General features: G+C 35.3%; 1 protein-coding gene and 3 non-coding genes across 5 annotated transcripts in view; 3 read left to right on the top strand and 1 right to left on the bottom strand.

The window, feature by feature from the left end:
* Nucleotides 1-21974, bottom strand: part of LOC103576576 (circadian locomoter output cycles protein kaput) — a 106709-nt gene that overhangs the window by 1291 nt on the left and 83444 nt on the right. For both annotated transcript variants that reach the window (XM_008556862.2, XM_008556861.3), the window contains 6 exons: nt 15302-15420; nt 9938-10027; nt 3231-3440; nt 1701-1995; nt 1482-1623; nt 9-1379 (listed from right to left, as the gene is read on the bottom strand). In XM_008556862.2, coding sequence (XP_008555084.1) covers nt 9-1379; nt 1482-1623; nt 1701-1995; nt 3231-3440; nt 9938-10027; nt 15302-15420 — 2227 coding nt within the window. The remainder of the gene's footprint in view (nt 1-8; nt 1380-1481; nt 1624-1700; nt 1996-3230; nt 3441-9937; nt 10028-15301; nt 15421-21974) is intronic.
* Trnam-cau (transfer RNA methionine (anticodon CAU)) lies at nt 3551-3622 on the top strand. Its single transcript has one exon. It is a non-coding gene; the product is annotated as a tRNA-Met (tRNA).
* Nucleotides 3968-4039, top strand: Trnam-cau (transfer RNA methionine (anticodon CAU)). The gene has a single exon. It is a non-coding gene; the product is annotated as a tRNA-Met (tRNA).
* On the top strand, nt 4453-4524 carry Trnam-cau (transfer RNA methionine (anticodon CAU)). The gene has a single exon. It is a non-coding gene; the product is annotated as a tRNA-Met (tRNA).

The following is a 21974-nucleotide window of genomic DNA, read 5'->3' on the forward strand; positions in this document are numbered from 1 at the left end:
ACACTCACTGGGGCGTGTGCCTTGGTGGTGCGGGGTGGTGATGGTGGTAGGGATAGTACTGGTAGTGATGGTGATGTTGCACTCCTTGCCATACCTCGGCGCCCGTCTCCCCATGAGCGTGTCCTTGGTGATGCGAGTATCCACCGGATGTGCCGTAGTGGCTAGTTACAGGATACTGATTTTGTTGCTGTTGTTGTTGTTGTTGCTGTTGTTGCTGCTGCTGCTGGTGTTGTTGGTGATTTTTTCCTCTTGGTGGACTCGGAGCTTGCTGCTGGCCTCCATTGGGCGAGGTCTGTTTCCACTTGCAGTCGCCGTTTATTGAGTTCATTTCAGCCAACGATTTGAGTGGATCATTGCCGACATTCCCGGGGTTCGTATTCGAGTGTGACGAGTGGGTCGAGTGAGGCGTGGGTGGACTATAGCTCCCATTGTTTTTCGGCGGTGACCTCGGTGGCGGTCCCCACATGAGAACTGTTTGTCTAGGAGCTTCACTGCCGTAGACGTCAGGCTTAACGTCTTCCATTTTGGGCGTGCGAACCCCATTGGCAGCTGTCACTGGTGAGCTGCCGGCTGAATTACTCGAGGACGCACCTTCTAAGGAGTGTCTGCTGCCGGCTCTAACGACACTGATGTCGGGGTTTTGATGCAACGGAGTCGCTGTGACAGGACTCGGTGCATAAGGCGAGCCGCTCACGCTGTTGGGATGCCGTGTGTCCACGTAACTATATTTGGGAGACTCTAGCTGCTGGCAGTACAAGCGTTCCTCTGTTTTACTGCTCGCCAGCTGGTGAGTGTCGTACGTGGGCAGCGAAACATCGATGAACCCGTTGTAGGCCGTCGTTGTGTGATAGTCGGGATAATAAGACCCCAGCGGACGATACTGGAACAAATTCTCTGTCGCGGTGAGGTAACGATTGTCCAGAGCCGTCGCTGGATACAGAGTCTGGTGATAGTTTCCCGTGTGACCGATGTACGTCGTCAGAGATGGATCCGTGGTTGCTGCCACTGCTGCCGGAGCGTACGGAGTCGGATACATGGTATTGAGGTTGCTGTACGCCACGGCGACTGCCGCAGCAGCACTTGTGTCCGCTGTTAAATAGTCCACCGATGCGACTGTGGGTGTCGTAGGTGGTGAACCCGAGGATTGATTGGCCAACTTGGTTCTCTTACTCCGACACGTCGACAGGAAGTCACGAAGTTGAGTCTTGTAACGACGATTCACTCGTTGAGGTGTCGGTTGGGCTGGCAACGTTGGCGTCATTGATGGCCCTGTCAGACTGTCGTTGTCTGAGAAATAACTATTGGTCAGGCCTGCGTCTAGATAACTCACTTTGAAGTCCATCGTACGTTTCCCCAGTAGATCGCGACCTTCTTCCTCCCTGTCATGATACAACAGCAAATAGGTCAATGCAAATTTATTCAATCAATAGAAGTAAATTATAAATAATTCAAATCTTTTATTATTTTTTTTTTCAACTTACATCAAAGGACGGTGAGTACTGATGACAAAGTCTGGCTTTGAATTTTTGTAAACTAGTCGGGAACTTGTCTGCAGCCATTGCCAGCCGCCGTCTTTCATTTGATACCTATAGGCTATCATACCCGAAGCGCCGGTTTTCAAAACTGAAAGTAACAATTAATAATTATAAGTAATTTTTATAATTTTAAAATATTTATGACAATGAGTTTGAAGTACTCACGTTCTTGATGAGCACTTGCGACGTATGCGAGATCATCGTAGTGAACTAAATCATAGCCACCGAGATTCGTTAGCTCTGCATCTGAGTAACCCAGCAACATTTTTCCCCGTTGGTCCATTGACACCAGCGCAAAGTCCAGTTTGTGTTTGCTCTTGAACATAACTTCTTTCTGCGGTACTTCTAGCAACGAAGGAGGTCCAAAAGGGGTACAGAGAGCAAACAGCGCCAGCGGAGGCTCTTCCGTCTTTCTATTTTGACCATGCAGTACTTTCACTCTCCCCCTGATGTCTAATCTCTGTAATCAAAATATTATTTTATTAAATTACTTAAATTTACAAACATTTTAAAATTTCGCGGGGTTTTCAAATAAAGTCTAACCGTGGCTTGCTTGTGATAAAAAATTTAACGATTACAGTTTCATTTTCATAAACGTCGAAGCGGTAGTTTTTGCTCAGCACAATACGAGCGAGCAAACAAACAAACGCAGTATCCGGTTTTCGGACTTGCTGTGTTCGGCGTTGGATCCATTTGCTGAATTTCTTATTTCCATTGTCGGGCAGTAATTAGTGTTTTGTTATTACGAGCAATTTTACTTTACTCTCAGCTTAATTAAAACCATAATTGTTTCTCATATAGAATAATTATTTAAGGTATCGATCGCTTTATCCAGCAGCTTAATTTAATTATCAAGGGACTTCCCAATCGAGTGATATCACCGAGTCATGGACGATATTAATGAAGAGAAAAGAGAATGAGAAATCTATACTGGTATAAATATATAAGATACTAGATCCCTCTTTCAGTTAATTTAGAATTTCCCATCAGAGCAATTACTCGCCTGCTCTCTTTTATATCTCTGTTTAGCTATTGAATCATTAATCAAATTCATTAACTTGATATACTAAACTTAAATTCATTTTTTGAAGCATGTATTTTTTTTTCTTTTACGGAATCATTAATTCGTAATTGATTGATAGCTTAATTTATAAGTTTATATATATCATATTGTATTCCGTTTTTACGAAAGCTTATAAAAATAAGTATGTAAATTTATTTTTAACTCGATACACTCGATTACTAAGCACGAGATGTTTCGGTTTTAGCAGAACTGAATCGAAAAAAAAACTTTTATTCTTAACTTGGGAACTCGCGTGACTTTGATTCAATTTTCAAAAGGAATCTGATGAATGAATGAATGGAAATATTTTTCGTGTGTACGTTTAAATTTATTTTTGTAAAAATTATTGTTTTTAAATTTTTTAATAACAATTTTAAGTATCCGAGTTCTCTTACACGGTTGAAAATTAAATTTCTTTTAGTCTTGCTGGTGATATTTAGCTTGAGGGTGCAATGGCTGGGAGAGACAGGAAAAAAGTAATTACTTTGGAAATGAAATGTTTTTAATTTATTTGCTCGTGAAAAATATTAATTAATGTTTTTAGCCGTTTGCGTTTTTGCAATAGTCATTAAGACGGATTGTAAAGAGTTATTAAACTACAGTATTTAAGTTTTCAAGTATAAAGCATTTACCAAGAAGCCGGAAGTGTTGTCTAAAAGACAACGGAAGCGGACGGTAAAGCTCCGTTCCAGCAGATGGCTATGCTGGATCGAGAGTGCATCGTGAAGGGGTAAGTTTGAGCTTTCTGATGGTAAAAAAGAATTCCACATTAGTTGACGTTGCAGCTCTTCCCGGTCTTCGCTGTGGACTAGCTCGTAGACACTTTGGTGGACTATGTCAGACTGAAACATAAATTATTTATTTATTTTATTTATTAATTGTATGAGGGAATTTGAAAGATGTATTTATATAAAAATTTATGAGTGGTTTTAAAAAGACAAAAGATATCAAGAGCAGAGTGGCGCAGTGGAAGCGTGCTGGGCCCATAACCCAGAGGTCCGTGGATCGAAACCACGCTCTGCTAAATTATATTTTTAATAGTTGTAATTTATATTTTAAAAACTTGTGAAATATATTTTTTATAATATTTATGTGAAAAAAAATTTTATAATTTGTAGATTAAAAATTTTAAATTAAGGTAAAAAATTTTAAACCCGATCTATAATTATAAGTCGTTATGAATATTTAAAAATTTTAATTTCCCTCCAATGAAAGGTAGCCGGGTAATGGGTTTGTTATCTTATGGATTTCAATTTTCTTTTTTGGTGAAATAAAAAAAATAATAAGCAAATAAAAAAATTAAGGGATGTATTTCAGCAGAATTGATTTGAAGCTCAACTACGGCTATAAAATTTCTACCCTCAACTAAAGCAGAGTGGCGCAGTGGAAGCGTGCTGGGCCCATAACCCAGAGGTCCGTGGATCGAAACCACGCTCTGCTAAATTATATTTTTAATATTTGTAATTTATATTTCAAAGACTTATAGGCTTTTCTTAAAAACAAGTGACGAGAATTGAAGTAAAATGAAAAAATACTTGAAATATATTTTTTATAATATTCATATGAAAAAAAATTATATAATTTGTAGATTAAAAATTTAAAATTAAGGTAAAAAAATTTTAAACCCGATCTATAATTATATGTCTATAATTATATGTCGTTATGAATATTTAAAAATTTTAATTTCCCTCCAATGAAAGGTGGCCGGGTAATGGGTTTGTTATCTTATGGATTTTAATTTTCTTTTTTGGTGAAATAAAAAAAATAATAAGTAAATAAGAAAATTAAGGGTTGTATTTCAGCAGAATTGATTTGAAGCTCAAGTACGGCTATAAAATTTCTACCCTCAACTAGAGCAGAGTGGCGCAGTGGAAGCGTGCTGGGCCCATAACCCAGAGGTCCGTGGATCGAAACCACGCTCTGCTAGAATCTTATTTGAATTTTTTTTTCCCAAATAAAAAATTTTTTTAAGCAATTCTTGTAAGTTTAATTAATAGTCCAAATTATTCGTCCAAGTTTGAGCAATAAAATGATTTTAAAAACTAGTAAAATTATCTTATAGACGGACAAATAGTAAGTATATTATTAACAACAGTTTACAAAAGTTTGTGACATGATTATTGTTATGACATGACTTGACTATAGGGTTGTATTAAATATTTTATCCGTTGTTGTCACAAGTCATAAGTAGTTTACATGTAATTTCCCTGCTGTCTGGCAGCTTAAAAAAATCCGAGGATGAATAAAATAAATATCACAAGTCATAAGCTCGAGGAGAATGTTTAGTTAAAGATTACTGTTTACGGAAGTGTACAAGCTGAGTAATAAATAGCCTTTGAACATTGTAGCGATCAATATAGCGAATTCCGTGGTGGAAAATAAAGCAAAAATAGTATATAGCATACAGTATACAGTATATACATACATATATAGATAGATATGTTTAAATAAAATAAATAAAGTTAAAGTAAAATAAAGTAAAGGGGAATAAGGAGTATGAGGAGAGTCGAACACGAAACTCGTGATCCTCGTGCTCCTGATACCACTGGAAAGGACCTCGGAAGCTCTTTATCGAGATTTATTATTATTCATGGTCAGCAGTGACAAGCTGACTATATAATCAGCCCGCCGAAAAAAATATATATTTAATAAATAATCTCGGGGTAAGAGAGTGTATAATAATTTATAACTTGGATTAAGTTGGCTATGTGATGCAATATTTGTGATTATTATCACCAGTCAGCTCAGGTATGCCGCAGAATGCCATATATGTTTATTTTAAGTTACGTCTATAGGCGCTGACCAGATATATCTGCATATCAACTCGAACATTCACATTATGTTTGTATTATTGAACGACGTCTCTAGTTTATGCAGGCTATGACGGACATTATTCTGTTATGACTGCTGATAGCTGATACTAGAGTTGGGTAATGCCAATTTATTTGCTGTTTATTTTTTTTTAATTATTATTGAGACAGGTGTTGATTAGGTATAAGTTAATTAGAGTTTATTTTTTTTTATTTAGTTTATTTTGTAGAAAGACGGGTAAAATGAGCCAGAAAAATTAAAAACAAATTTTTTAGATGGCCCATTTTGTCCTGTAATTTTTTTAAAAGAGTAAAAAATAAATAACGAGTGAGAAAAATGTTAATTTATTGAATAAATAATTAATTAAAAAAATTTAGTGTCGTGTTTTAGTGATCAGTAATATTTAAGATTGGAGTGAAAAATGAAATAATTAATGGATAAGCAAACATATAAGAAGTCTCGTTGGAGAAATATATATTAAAATCATTTGATATTCATGTATTCGAAAGTAATGTGGGGATTGGTGAAATATTTAGCGAGGTGTCGACTAAAAGCAACGCCGACTTTACGACTACTACCGGCCGTATTAAATCCTTCACAAAAGATTCATGCGTCGATAAATAATTGAAGGTATTGTGAGGGAAGTTATCTTGTGGGTTACCGGTAGGCAGCTGAGACGGTGGTTGATTCAGGTTGCCAGGCTTCTTTTAGCTCTTACTCCTCCCAGCTTCTCAAATTTTATTTTTTATTCTGCCTTTTTGCTGGTTTATTTTCTCTCCTCTACTCGTTTTATTGAGTTTTCGATGCTCCACACTATAACAGCAGCACACAGCCAGAAGCATCCGCTGTACTGGTGTAGGGCCAGTGGGTAGTGAGCCGGGGTATCAGAGTGGTCCCATGAATTCATGACGGTTCGGTCACTCGCCTTGAGGTTGTGCGAGCTCCCGCTGTGCGGGTTCTGATGTAGTCCTGCATTATTTGTTTGCTCTAATTTTAATTAAACTCAATACATGAGTTCCAGTGGTAATCGACCCGAAGAATGCTCCGAGGTTTCATCACAGCCCGGGGTTTTTCAAAAATTCAAATAATTTTTATTATGACTCACTATAAATTTACATGTCTGCAACAATGTAGCGAGTTTGCGATGACGGACATGTGTATTTTTAAAAAATAACAGCGTAGAGTGAAATTTGAATGATCGCTCTCATTAGACCCGGGTAATCGCAAATTATATTTTAATTACCAGGCAAGCGATTGAGGAGGCTGATGTGTGGCTAATACCAAGTGCCCGAGGGCCGGCTTGACGAGCATATAATTGCGTGGTCACGTGCCCCCTGACTTTAAACATTTAAGCATATCCACAGGTCCTGCACTCCGGCATTCAATCCAGCCAACAAAAATTAACCGCTGATTTTATTTCCTCTCTCGGGTCTTTCATCATAACAATAACTCGCGTATTTAAATTATTGTCGAGTTTATCGTGATTAGAAAACCTTCATCAATCATTCTTTCGCTGAAATACTTGATATATTGCATTAAATATATATTTTTATGTTTATTTAATACTCGATATGAATGATCAATGGCCGCATGTAAGTTTGTATCAATAATATTTCGTGTACACGACAAACTTATCAACTCGCGTCTTAAATCCGTTCTGACTTGGAAAGTAACAGAGAGAAGGGGGAGGGGAGAGTCATTTATAGGCAGGTTTTAAAATCATATATGAATATATACAAGGGCATATGTGTGTGCTTTACCCCATTGCTGGTTTAAATAATCTGAAAACATGGAGTCTGACGGCGGGACGAAGCGGCCGAGCCGTGGATGGCTTTACGATCAGCTCTCGTCGTTAATTAAGAGCTTGTAATTATTTAGTGGAGACGCTTGCTTGCACCCCCGCCGGCATGACCACAGTATTATTTTTTTTTCATCCTTATTTTTTTGACTCTCCTTCTTCTCGACTGTACCCCATACCCGGTACTTAATCTTTTATTCCTTAATATTTTTTATCTCACTCTAATGATTTACGCGTTGCTCCATTTCCACCGCGCGGGTTAATTTATATTTTATAATTTTAATTTATATAAATATAAACATAAATTATTTAAATGACAATGGACATTAAATGATGTATGTTTTTAAAAATTAACAATACTAACAAAATATGGTGATGGGGAAATAATATTACAAGAATTACGGGCTCTTGATTACTGGGAGATTCAACAGAGAGAGTGTCCGTGTGAGTTTGTGTGTGTGTGTGTGTAGATTCAAGCAGAATAATTCGATAATTTATCCCAGAGTCGATCGATCCCGCGTGTATCATCGTCACGCGATGAAAGACCGAGGTAATAAAACTGGAAAAACAACGTTAAGACGATAAGTCACTGTCATGAGTACGCAAGTCCTTACCGAGGATACGCGTATGCTGAAATGTTTTGAAAAAATAAAAAAATAAGTTTTTTTGGCAAAAAAAATATTTGTTAAAATTTAAACGTGAGTGTAAATAATAAAAATAATAAAGCTGGTAATGCTTCATCAATGGGTTAAATAAATTTGCTGAGGGTTCTGTGAAATGAAAACACGTATCGGTATGGGATCAAAGGACCCGTACAAATTGAAACAAATCAGCCACGTGATAATAATTAATCCTACGGGCTCATTAATATAGAGCAGTGCCGCGGTTATATATTTATTTATATTTATAATATATAGGTATATTGTGGGGGATATATATTGTATGAGAGCTTGCACTGCAGTTTATATACAAGAGCATGAGGTTGAGCTCTCAATTACGCCAATGAGTTATGACTACGGTTTTAAACCCAAGAGAGATGAAAAATAAAGTTATCGAGGTATGAGAATGAGAAAATACTTGAGAGCATTCCTGGAGTCAAGGGTTCGGTTGTCTTTATTATCCCATATTAATATACATTAATGCTGATAAAAATAATTTTAAAAACATCTAGCCGATAAAAAAAAATGTGTCCCGTAAATGAAATTTAATATAATAAATTAAAAAATGTATTCTTGTAAATTTTTTTTTTAACGTTGTCGTAAAAAGTACTTATCAGAGTTTTATCTCCACGTATTATCGTCTGGCCTATTTTTGAACTCGAAAAATGCTAATGTGGAAATAGAGGGCATAATAAAATAATAGGGTGGTAATGTAAATTAGCAGGGGTGGGTTTTTAATATCAAGAAAAAAATAATAATTCAAAATTTAATCGTAATATTTCTTTTTTTTTCTTTCGAAGTATAGTGATACGTTTATATGTCATGTATTATTATTATTCTTAGGTTTTTTTTCTGAGGTGGATATTTATTGAGGTAGATATGAGGTTGGAATGACGTTGACGGTATAAAATGACACCCGCGGGGTGAATTAATACCATGAATGGATTTAACTTGGTCTTTTGCTGTCATTATCGTTAGTATCTATTTAAATTAAAATCAACTATGACCAAGCTTCTGTGTATTACATTACACAAATTATTTTTGCCTCATAGGCATCTGCAAAAAAATTCCCACTTCAAGTACTCGAGAATTTGCCAAAGGAATGATAAAAAATATGATACTCAAGTTAGCTGACTTTTGGATTTTTTTTAAAATGATAAATTATAAAAAAAAAATATTTAAAAAAATTGCACTTATAGTTTTTTTAATTTTCTACATGTGCATATTTTTTTTTTTTTTTTTTTTTTTTTTGTAATTGCTTTATTGAAAAAAAAAAAAAATTGTTTACTAACTTCAAGATCATAAAAAAATAACTTGTATTAAATATTAAAATAAATATTATTTATTTATATATTATTATTATTATTTTTTGTACGTGAATTTACGGAAGCCATTGAGTCTATATCACTCTTCGATTAAACTCGGAAAATGCTCCGAGCACGAGAAAGACTCGCTCGCAGTAATATTGTTTGAGGAACATCCTGGCACAGGTTGACGCGCGTGTAAACGCGACACGTGCATTAAACTTGACAAACATGCCGTGACTTGACGTTGTTGGGTGTGAACAAAGACCAAGTGTAAAAAATTTTTTAGCATAGACTAGAGAACAAATATTCTATTAAATATATATACAGCAAATAGAGAGGAAGACTGAACTGGTTTAGGTTCTGCTAGAAAAGGTAATTTGGAGAAATGGAATTGAAGCAAAGAGAGGGAGTTACTCTCATGTGCAAGGGGAAGAGGAGAGACAAGTAGGAAAAAGTACATGGGAATATATCAGCACATAAGATGTCAACACCAGGTTTACCTAGAATCCAATTGGACACACCCTCTGTTGTCGCCGACTAGTCGAACAATCGTTTCCAGAGCCAATATATGCCTTCCTATACCCAACAACACTTGCGTCACGCGAGTAAAATCCGAGAACGCTTTTCACTACTTTATACTCTGATGTCTCCTCATTTACCAGCCATCATATCATATAATATCACATCCACACACATGCATATCAGCATAACTTATCTACCCATATATTTATGAATTTATACGGTGCAATAGTAAATTTACTCACTTGATGGAATCCGAGGTAATTTTCTATGCTGTGCGTTGCAAAAAATACTTCCCCATCACACGTTAATATCAACAAGAAACCATTGAGTGCCTGAAACAAAAAGTACCATTCATTTTAAAAATTTAAATCCACGGATTAATTTTTTCGTCGACGGGATTGATTACTTTGAGCATTATCCTTATTTGCAGATGAGTTTATCTCATACTTTGCGGCAGGAAGTAAAAAAAAGTAATACAGAATAGCAAGAAGCGAAGTATAGAATAAGTAAAGAATAGGATTAAATAAAAAGATACTTGTAAAACCTGTAGCAAATTCGTTGGGGTCACGGCATATGGATGGCCGTGATATCGATCTTTATCTTTATCTAGTGTATCGAGAGCCGGCAAGAAAAATGTTCATGATACACGAACGACTATCATGCAAAAATGCAATGTCGTTGACACGTTATAAAGCTGAATCGTTTGATAAATGATTTATCAGTGGATATATGTCTGTCTGTTTCATCAATTTCCTATTTGAAGTGAGTACTCGTAAGTGAATTTACAAATTCGTTATCAGAAAATTGTGTTTCCTATCGGATTGTTTGTTTATTCGTTTGCGAACATGTCGACGCATCGGATTGGAGTCATCAGCACTATCATCATCGAGCAACAGTCATGCAATTTTATAATCATGAAAACTATTTTCATGAAAGTTTTCTCATTTATCGGTTTTGCTGATAGTGTGGTTGCCATGTGTGATGCAAACGCACACACATGATCACTGCTGTTTATCATATGAGCATGAGTAACAACACACATGTACGGCTCACATGGCTAGTCTGTTATCTCTCTTGCACGACGGGATTACTCTATCGAATTGGGTAAACTTGGGTTTAGCTTTTAAATATCCGGTCTAGTCTAGTTTTAACAACCTTCGAACTCTATTGGTTTTAGTTTATTGCCAAGTTTATACTAAAATCGCTTATCCGCTGCTACACTGCCCCCAAATATATATTGTTTCTTTTATTATAACCCTCAGTGGATTTCGTACCTGGTACTATTAGATACTAAAATGAAAAAAAATAAACATTTACCACAAGCATTTATTTATCTTCTTAACTATTTTATTTTATTTGTATTTTTACTGCCCTATTAAATACTTTTTTTACCAAATGTCATTCTGAAATACCAATTACGTTTCGATAACTTATTTTCGAATGATTGTTTAAATTTTCGAGAAACGGATATGCAAATTGTTTTACGGGCGGAAGTGGGGTATCTCAAATATATTTAATTAATAAGTCATATAATTTAATATGAATCAAATTTATTAGGGATAGCATTATTAAATGGTCACGCAAAATGGAATCGTAGATGCGCGGGAAATCGCATGCGCGAGGATGCTGGGCTTTCATTGGCCCCGACGGTTAGGGGGGAGTTTAAGCTCGGGGTTGCGTCAGATTAACCTAGAACGAGGGGTGGAATCCCTCTATCACGATATTCTCTCCCTTCGCTGGGCGATTTTAATCTGATTTGTCGAAAGATCGTGAGCTTTTTTTATCCACCCTCTAGTATGGCCGTTTGAAATTTTTATTCCGTAGGTTTCTCGGTTAAATATTTAATTAAAAATGATGATTGGAGGTAAATAAGTAAGACACTTTGCAGTCAATTCGTTAATTTACTCAAGCTTACAACTGCATTGCATGTTGTCAAGACTCAGAAGGACTTATCGCACCCGACGATTGTCGAGGCGATCGTGCGACCGATGATGATGGCACGCGACCATTCTTTCGAGGTAGATTGAGGAGCCAGCCAAGAGAACAAGTAGTTGAGGCTTCATCATCATCATCATTATTATTATTATTGTATAACAGGTACAAGACGTAGGATGTGTATCGTAGGACGTTGCACAAACATCAGAATTGGACACATTGTTGAATGCATTTGTACGGCTGTTATGAAGGTGCGTGCAGGCAGCTTCTATTCACCTGCCGTTCGACTGATGCAGCAGTGAGTTGGTGCGTGCTAGTCTCGATAAGAACCTCAAAACGTCATGATGTTACAGTCGTAATGTGCCATGACTGGGATCACCTGATCATCAACGGCAAGATTATCGTAAGCCGCTAGACCATTATCGTCGAGGTTGATGGACTGTGCACTTACGATTGCGAGTATGGAAGCTTTTATCCAGATATAGTACTTTTAAATAAAAATATTCTCTAAGTAGCTATGGTTAAAAGTGATGCTTGCAGATGTTTATAGACTTATATAGTAGTTTAATATGGTATATTTAAAATAAATAAATATAGTAAGCAAGCGGACCATAAGTATATGAGTAGGGCCTGCTCTCGTGTACTAAAGTCTCACTTGTTGCTGATGGTTGCATGTCTGGCCCCCGGTGGTCGTGCATTTTGCTTCTTTGAGCACACGATCGCACGTGCAATGCCGACCAATTTCGTGTGTGCTCGCTGACGAACTTTTCGTCTTCAGCAAATCTCAGATTACTGTTCCCTTAATTCAAATTTATCAACTTCTCCTCAGCTTCTTGCCGTTACTTTTTACAAACTAATGAATTCGTGAGATCGATTTTGTCATTTGGAAGCCGAGTTTTTTCTAACTATGAGCTATCGCACAAGACATTTGCATTGCAGTGACGATCACTGGGGAAATCAGGTCGAGGCGGGAAGCGGAATTCCGTTCCGAGGTAGAGTACTAGACAGTAGTGAGTCAGTGCCAGAGGGGTTGTAAGTGGTGTTTATGATAGTGTGTTGCTGTTGCTGTTGGTGAGTAGTGCGCGCCAGCTACACAAATACTACCAGCTGCTGAGGAATGGGGTTGGGATGATATGAGTCGAATAGATGTGGATGTGGATGTGAAGGTAGACAAGTACGAGCTAGCTGAGTATACATAATGGAGGTTAGGTTGGACTCGCCTTGGTCTGGCACCACTAGTCCTTCCCGTATTGATCGGCCAGCTCCTTTTCCTCCCTCTGATCCACCAGCTCATGTGCGCTCACACACACTGATAACTCGCCCCGTCTTTTACCTTCCATTACATTTTACTCCATTCCATTCCATTATTTTTTGCTCATCCAAATAACCACCGAGTCGCCGTACTGTAAGAACAAACCCCTACTTTCCTGCACTACCTTTCTTTTCCTGTCTTTTCAAACAATTCTACTTAAATTGATACCCCGCCTTGCCTCGTGCGTCTGAGCTCAAGAAAATAATATTTTTATTGATTCTCGGGATTAAATTAGTAATTCCGATATTTAATAAAATTGTATTCATCAGAGGGATTTTATAGCTGGCGATGAAATAGTTCGATACGATTGCGAAACAACGCTCGCAATTTGTAAGAAAAATGCATATGAGGTAGGCGATTCATCAAGGTGCATATGCGAAGCGGCGCTGGCGGTAACGACTCTGAGCCAAAAGAACCCAGCGATGTACCTTGCCTATTGATTTATGGAAATCAAGGCTCGGTCGGAGTTCTCTCCCTCTCCAGCCACTAAAAACTCTTCTCTCTCTTACACTACACGGCCTACTCCTCTTCGATTCTCGTATAAATAATTCCCGTTCTCCGAACTCACCTTCGTGGCTTTTTCCAAGAGCCCTTTCTTCAGCATTATCCACCAGCTCTCACTTTCCCCGGGCTCAGAAACCTACTCCTACGTATGCGCCATATATATCTATACCAGTTCCTCTTTTTTTTTTTCTCTTCCCCATCAGGTTCCGCCGCTGCTCCTCATAAACTTTACGAACCCGATAGTAAATCCACTTTATGACAACTCGGCCACCACTACAGCTGAATTCCTCTTCGGTTTTATACCCGTCATGATCATTATCATATTACTTTAATAAAAAAAGTCCCATCGCAAATTAATAAAACAAAAAAAAATTGTCCTTTTTTTCCTTTTTTCCTTCTCCAGTTTAATAATCAGCGGATTAAAGTATTTTAGTGTCGAACCAGGCAACACACGTGTCGAGCTCGTTGTCAAGTCTGTCATTCATGAGGTCGTCAGAGCAGGCGCCTGCCCAGCAATTGGCTCCAGGCACGGAGGCAACACAGAATCGTAATTAACGAGCTGACAATTAATAACCGACAGTTATAGATGCCGGGAAGTTTCCCGTCCAGAGTTTGTGTTTATGCTCTTCGTCCTTTCTCCCCCTGGTGTCCATATCTCACAACTACTATATATATATTAATGTTTAAGCAATACCAGCAACTTAAACAACGTATCTCCACACTACCTAAAATGCAACAACGAGTGGTAATAGCATTGCATGATACACGACCATTAATCCGCGTACCCTTCTTTACTTCGGAGGAATAGACACCTCGTATGGTTGAGTTTCATAGCCGGTTCATCAGCCGGATATATCGTTACTCCTTTATATATACTTCTTACTCTTAACTCTCAACTGAGTATGTACATGTCTTGTGCTTATGCCATTACTGTTGTTACTGGTACTGCTGATGTGATACTTGTTGTTTTGCTACACCTATATATATGTATACATATATATAGTCCAGCCTGGATCAACGCGCCTTTAGATCTTCTCTTCGTGACTCGGGTTAAAAACTATAATGCACTGTCTTAGTACTTAAGTGAAGACAGTTTACAATACGTCTTTGTTACTTCAATGAAACTTCAATAGATATATGTATAGATAGAGATATGTATGTATATAAATGATGTGTTGATAGTTGCGGGGATGTTTCTCATTTATTTCGCCAGACGATTGACCAATCGCGTGATCCACAAAATAGAGTTGTTCTCAGAGATTATGGTACTCGTTGGTTTTATTAACAAGAAATACTTATTGCAGCTAATCGATCATTTTTACTGAGTGAAATATATATATATATATATTTCACTTACAAGAGATTTATTAATGTTGAGTTAATTTACTGCGTCAAGTTCATTGATTAGCTCGGTAAATATTCCTCATGCTTTTTGATTGATGGGTATATTTGCTACTGGACACTACTTTATGTATCTTTGTTGTATATATATTTTTTTTTAATTATCAACGTTCAAATTATTTTTTTGAATGATTTCTACTCTTCAGTTTTAGAAAAAAAATTTAATTTCGTTACTGTGACAAAATTATAAAATTAAAAAATTTTTTTCCTATTAGAGAAGGTCTCTAGTAATTTTTTTCCAAGTCTTTCTCTCAAACAAAACCTCTAAACGCAAAATTAAGAATGCAGCGATGCATTACTCTATGATCTAGCAATCTACGTTTTGATTTTTTAAAAATGTTCATTTGTTGAAAAGAAAAATGTGGACAAAATTTCCATTTACTGCGCAAGTGCAACAAGAATAGTAGTAAAAGTTCAGAGACCCTTATTAATGACAAAAAAAAAATATAGAAACCTGTAAAAACATTTCCCCGTCTAAATGGTTATGATCGTAAGCTGCCAATGCTGTCATTTCTCTGGCCCGATAGTGGGAATCTCGATGTGAGTTTTCTTCTTTGTCTTTGTGCATCACAACTGCAACAGAAATAAGGAAACACATGTTAACAATGGAATTAAAGGGGTTAAATTTTATTTCATTTGAATATATATTGACTATGGAGTAATGAGTACGTACAAAACAAACATCGCCACCTCTAGTATGTGATATAAAAGTAAATGAAATAAGTACTCGTAAGAAATATTCATTGTGAAGAAAACAAGGTGGGTAGAGTCAGTCGCGGTTGACGCGAATGAGTTTAATACACTAGCAGTTTATTATTTAGTGGGACGAGGTGGTCCCGTATGGTCTAATTATGGCGCGTATCAACCAGTAGGGAGGGCAGGTGTATCTTAGCGGTCTGTCCAGATCCTCGTTTTAATATTTTTATATGTATAATAATCCATATACATATATATAATTGTATATATCTGTACACGTTTAAAAGAGGGCCCTCACAGAGGAAGTGTCGCTCATGCGGCGTCCTGGGCGTGGATCGGGTATTCATGCGGAATTTTCCAGCATAATCATTTACTGACCATACACAAGTCAACAAATTATTTTAATTAATTAAAGTTTTTTTATTTATTGAAATAATTTATTTGGGAGACAAATAAATTTAATTAATGTCTGGCCATTATAAATTAAAAAAAGTGCCGTCCGGTTATACCTGAAATGGAAAAGTATATTTCGTATTTTCAAATTATTGCAACTTTATTCCAATATTCGAGATTATTATTTTGTTAGAAGAAATTATTATAAAACCCAAGTTGTATAGTGAAAATTGAAGCTTATTTCATGAACTTTAAGATGCATTTTCCGGAAGTAAGTTATTGCTTTCGGTTCGAAAGTTATTTAAGGATAATGCAAAAAATACTATTTTTGCAAAAATTCGAACTTGATCAAAGTAATTTCTCAAAGAACATGTTTACTAACCAGCATCCATCTAAAATTATTATTGTTCAAAATGTTATGGTGTCATAGTAAAGCTGAACCATATTGGCCACCTGATCACACCGCAAATTACTGTAACCATTGCAGTAATTTTTCCATGTGTTTGTTTCAATTTCCGTCAGGTGGCCAATAGGGTCACGTGTTATAATGACATATCATTTCAAACAAGAATAATTTCTCTGTACATATGAATGCGTACATGCATACATACACATATATATAAACTTTCGAACCGATGTCATTTTTCAGCAAAATAAAACATAACAGCACATTTCTTTGAAAATCGCGACGAGACCTACAATAGCTATTTTTCCAAAAGAAATATATCTCTAATAAACCTCTTATATTTATAGACATCTTGTTTAGAAACAATATTTATATTTTAAGTGTTAAACTGACAGTGCGTTGATGCGTGCAGACATGACGACGACGACACTAACAATGAGTAGGATCGACGAAAACGACAACTAATGGATAACTTTTCTTTACATCAGTGACGATGGTTTTGTAATGACTGTTGCACGCGACGACACTGCACGCGTATGCCACGCGACTTTATTCAAGAAAGTAAAACTTAACTATATATATAGACTATGATACTGCTAATAGTGTTGTGTTTACGCTACTGTACATTAAATTACTCCGTACATGAAAATTAATGCTTTACTTTTTCGTTTGAGTTTTGTGTGAGTCTTTAGTCAACTTGGAAAAAAATAATAAAAGTTAAGAAAAAGTTTTGTTGAAAATTAAGTTAGAGCTAAAAATTTATTTGTGCATAAAACAAATAAATATAAATGATGTCTATAAATAATTTTTTTATATAGGGGTAGAAGGGAAAGTTTGTTCGGCGATCAAGTAGCGAGGAAAAGTTATTTGAGATACTTGAGGTTTACTTGGAAAAAAAAAAAAATTCCGTGCTTTTATTTTATTGCTTTAGTTCGCAGAAGTTATGAGCGGCAATTTTGAATAAATATTTCCTGGACTAGTTATTTATTTATGTGGGCAGTTTTTTTTTAGAATAAAAAAAAAGTATAAGGTAAAGAAAAGGGAAAAAAAAATTTAATTAACGTTTATTGAAACGCGCGAGGCGGAGGAGGATGATAAAGAAATAATTAGAGTGTCAGTTTGTGTAAGCCTGATATTTTGATGATGAAGCTATCAAAAATTATGGGGGTATATTTAGACATCATCGAGGTAAATAAGATGACTTGGAGTACGATAACCACTTGATGCTATCATGTGCGCTCCTTTATATTGTGATAATATTATTATTAATAATAATGACGGTAAAAAGGCTGAATGACTCGTGACTTTTAGCCCGATTGAATGCTCAAGTGAATTAACCGGTCAGCGAAACGATTATCTGGCGTTTTATTCGTATGATCGAAAGATGATTTATGTGTTTGCGGTACGCTTCGATAAGTATATCATGCGTTGTATGATGGCTGCGTGTGTAAGCGTACGTGCGAGTGAATTTACAGAATTGTTTTTTAACCCTTTGTGACATCCAATAAGTTTGCGCGGCAGTAAAAGATAACGGTCAATTTTACAAGCTGTTTTCCTTGAACTACTGACGCATTTTCTTTTGAAAAAAAAAAATGCTAGTGGTCATCGATCATCAAATATTAGAAAATGACACAGAAAAAAAAAATTTTATCACCACAGTGACATATAATCTGTTGTAATAAATTTTACTATTTTTAAAAAAACCAAATTTCGGTCCCAGAGGAATTATTTTGATAAACTTGATAAGAAAAATTTTTGGCGCATTGAATTATGGAAAATTTGCTGAGGGTTGTAATTGTCTATTTTAAGGAGTAATCATATTTTTTATGGAAAGTAAATGTTCTTAAATGACAATAATTGTGTAATTAAAAAATTGCATAGCACGCAGTGATTATAAAAATTTTCAATGACAATAATAACAGAAATTTATTCCCGAAGGAATATAATTTAAAATAGTTTGCCAACACGCACAATTCGATAAATAAAATAAAAGATCTGATGTAAGATGAAGAATTTATGAAATCGCGTGCACTCATATCCATACTTTTCCAGCTGTAATCCTCAAACGCCGAGTTTAAACCCTGTATCTACTCTAAAATCATGGAAATGTTATAGTGCAAAATACAAAATATTATATACATACGCGTATTATGTATACAAATGTGCAAAGGTATATATATATATGTATATATTCATACACATATGCATTATAAAAAAGGTAAAAAGGGTAAAAAGGATCTCTCCTTGTAATAAGGTCGCATTATGCTCGCTACTGCTGGTACTCCATAGTGTGGCTTACAGCAAGATTACAGACATTACTGCCCCTACATACTGACTCGGGAGGGCGGTTCTGTTGAGTGCATGACCTCACAAGATTTACCTTTAAATTATACTTATCTATCGATATAAAAATTAAGCTTTATGTTAAATAACTTTTTATTCTCAATTATTTATACGTTAAAAATGATTTTTTTAAATTTCTCTCCCCCATTTTTTCGCGCACCTTAAGTGCCAATGCGCCTTACGATCGAAATTATTTTTTCGATTATTTCACTCAACTAAATCATCCCTACACTCTTTTCCAGGCAAGTAAAAATTTTTCATGCCAAGAAATCCCTTTTTTCTATGTAAGATTTAAAAAGTGACATTTAAAAATAAGGCGGGATATTTTTAAAAATTTAAAATTTTAAAAATTGAATTGTAACTTAAAAAATAAAATGAATTATCAAAAACTAAAACAATAATAATTATAATGAGTTATTGGGGTGCGCACATTTGGATTTCCAACATTTTTTAATTTCTGTTCTTTTTTTTTTTCCTAGGGTGGTTTGATAAAAATCAGTACAGTGAATGATAGATCGGACATGTATATCTTTTGAAAGAAGGGCTGTCTTGTGTCTTATGTTTTTAACGAAACTGATGCTTTTAAATATACAACCCGAGTGTGTACATATAAGACAAAGGGGTTTAAATATATAAAGTAATCTGTCTGACATACTGATAATGGAGCGTGTGTAGGGCTCCGCCCTATCCCTGTTGCAGTGATAAAAATCTTTGATTACGTAAGGAACCCTCTTCTCTGTTTTTATTCCAAGTTATTTATTTATTATCATTATTATTATTTTTTTTCACTTCAAGGACTGAATAATTGTTGAATTTAATTTTTTTAATTACCAATGTACGCAAGGAATTGTTAGAACGGGTTATTAAATTAAATGACGTATTGACAGAAATATAAATAATAAATGAGTAATTACGAATGGTAATATGCGGAGTTACTAATGATGTTGATGGATATACCTTAATTTGTATGCGTCTGAGGTATCTTGAGGTGTTGAGATTATTGCCGGAGGAAAAATCGTAGCGGCACGAGTCTGCAGAGAGCATAATATATAATACATGAGAGTGAAGTTAAGTCTTTCGACACACATCTTGACTTTGCGCTTCGTCAATGAGTAAGAGTATGAGTATGTAAATAAATTTACATTAAGTATTTACTATTTTATTATCAAGTATTATTTATTCATTTATTTTAAATAATTGTATTAATTATGGGAGATTACTTTTGAATAGAGATGGATAAAAAAAATTATTTATTTATGTTGTTTAATAATATTGTTGATGGTAATTTTCGAGACCAGGTGAACTTGGTTTTTTTTTTTTAAATAGTTGATTGTAATAACAAAAAGTGCTAAAGTAATAACGAGTGACGCGACGCAATAATTTACTTGGCGCCAACTTTTTGCGCAGTACTTTGTAATAAAGTCTTTAAGCTTCAGCTCTTGTCTTTTGAAAAAGTTTTGTTTATTTATGGTGTCGGAAATAAATGAGGGAATGAGAGCAATATAAGGAGTGACGGAAGTCTACACGGAAAAAAAGGATTTCTTGGCTCAAGAAAATTTTCGTTTTCAATTCATGATGCAAAAAATTTTTTAGATAAAGAAAATATTTTTTCGAAGTGAGTAAACATTTTTTTTTGTGTGTATAAGATAGAAATTTTATGCAAAAAAAAGGATTTCTTGACGCAAAAATTTCATTTGACCCAACAAATTTTTCGCACTATTAATTGAAAGAAAAAAAATTTCTTGTGATGAGTGAAAATTTATTTTCGTCAAAAAATAATTTTTTTTCTGGGTAAAAATGTCAAATTTTGAATAATAGCTTTAGGCGTGTCATCAGAAGTATATTATAGGCATTAAATTTTAAAGATTAATCTACGCTTTCATTAGTATCGAAACTCTCGCCGGCATTCGTGGTGGTCGCGCTCCCATTCCGCGTTTCAATTATCTAATTAATCGTCTGATTACGCATGGCGACGACATCGAGATTTGAGGATAAGGCCGATCCCAATCATATATTACTCTTTTTATTATTATTATTTTTCCATTTTAAAATTTATCTCACCACCGACACTCTAAAGTTTTTCACGATAACTCGTTTGATAGTATTATCAAATTTATTGACTCGATGTATCTGATTCATTATAAATTTATCGACTGGTAATTAAACTTGAATTATTTTTAATATTGACATTTATGTGCGCGAATGTGTTGGCGCATGAACGAGCTAAATTTCCGAGGACACCGCAATATTTCCAACGCCTAATTACTTACATATATATTTATATTTGTGACGTCCTTTGCTCAATTAATAAGGTCCATTCCCAAGGAGACGGTCAACACTTTCAGCGATTCAAGGTGCGGGTAATGTACTTTGCTTGTACTTGGACACTCGAAATCATCAAGGCTCCATCTTTTTTTTTCTCTTTTCCATTTTTACATATTAACTAAAATTCATATTTTGCGCGCTACTTTCAAAAATCCATAATTTCGTCAAGTTCCAGTAATTCATCTCTACTTTTTTTTTTTTTACTACAGGAAAAAAGTATCAAAATATTTTTAATTAAACTGAATACAGAACATAAATTTTTTTTTTATGTTTAATATTATAGCCGTTTTGTTAGTGTGAGGTCACGAAAGAAAGAAAATTGCATGAGCTTCATCCGCTAATTAAATTCGATAAAATCACAAGACCGTTCTCCACTCGGAAGATCATATTGCACCGATTGGTGAAGAACTCCATGATTCCACGAGTCTCCAAGGTCTTGTAAATTTTTATAAATGTATACATTAGAGTATATATATAGGGACATATAAACTAACATACAGAACAATGATGTACACCAACGTCTAAGGCTTAAGTCGTATGTACCCAAGAGCGAGGTACATTGTACCCATGTACTAGTACTCACATACGATCTAAAAAAAAAAAAAAAAAAAAAAAAAATAATAATAATCCAATAAAAAAAAGCTCATATAAGCTGAAGCCAAAGCTGGTATTCCGATACAAACGATTGCGGGGTAAGTAGTAAAGTGAGGATACCTTTCTTATAGGCTTAGAGTTTGCGTGACTCTTTGACACGATACCCAGGAACACTCGTAGTTCCTAGTGTACGCACTACCTCTACTCTCGCTAATTGCGATTCTCGATCTCGTTTACTTTAAGAATATTATATTATACATATGTATGTATACATATTTGTATACGTCTATTTACATCCGAGCCGGTATAACACAGGAGAGAAAAAGTCCCCGGAAAAGCCATAAGATTTAGACACTTTTGCTTCTTATTA

This window comes from Microplitis demolitor, chromosome 3 (genome assembly GCF_026212275.2).
Source record: "Microplitis demolitor isolate Queensland-Clemson2020A chromosome 3, iyMicDemo2.1a, whole genome shotgun sequence".
Classification (NCBI taxonomy): domain Eukaryota; kingdom Metazoa; phylum Arthropoda; class Insecta; order Hymenoptera; family Braconidae; genus Microplitis; species Microplitis demolitor.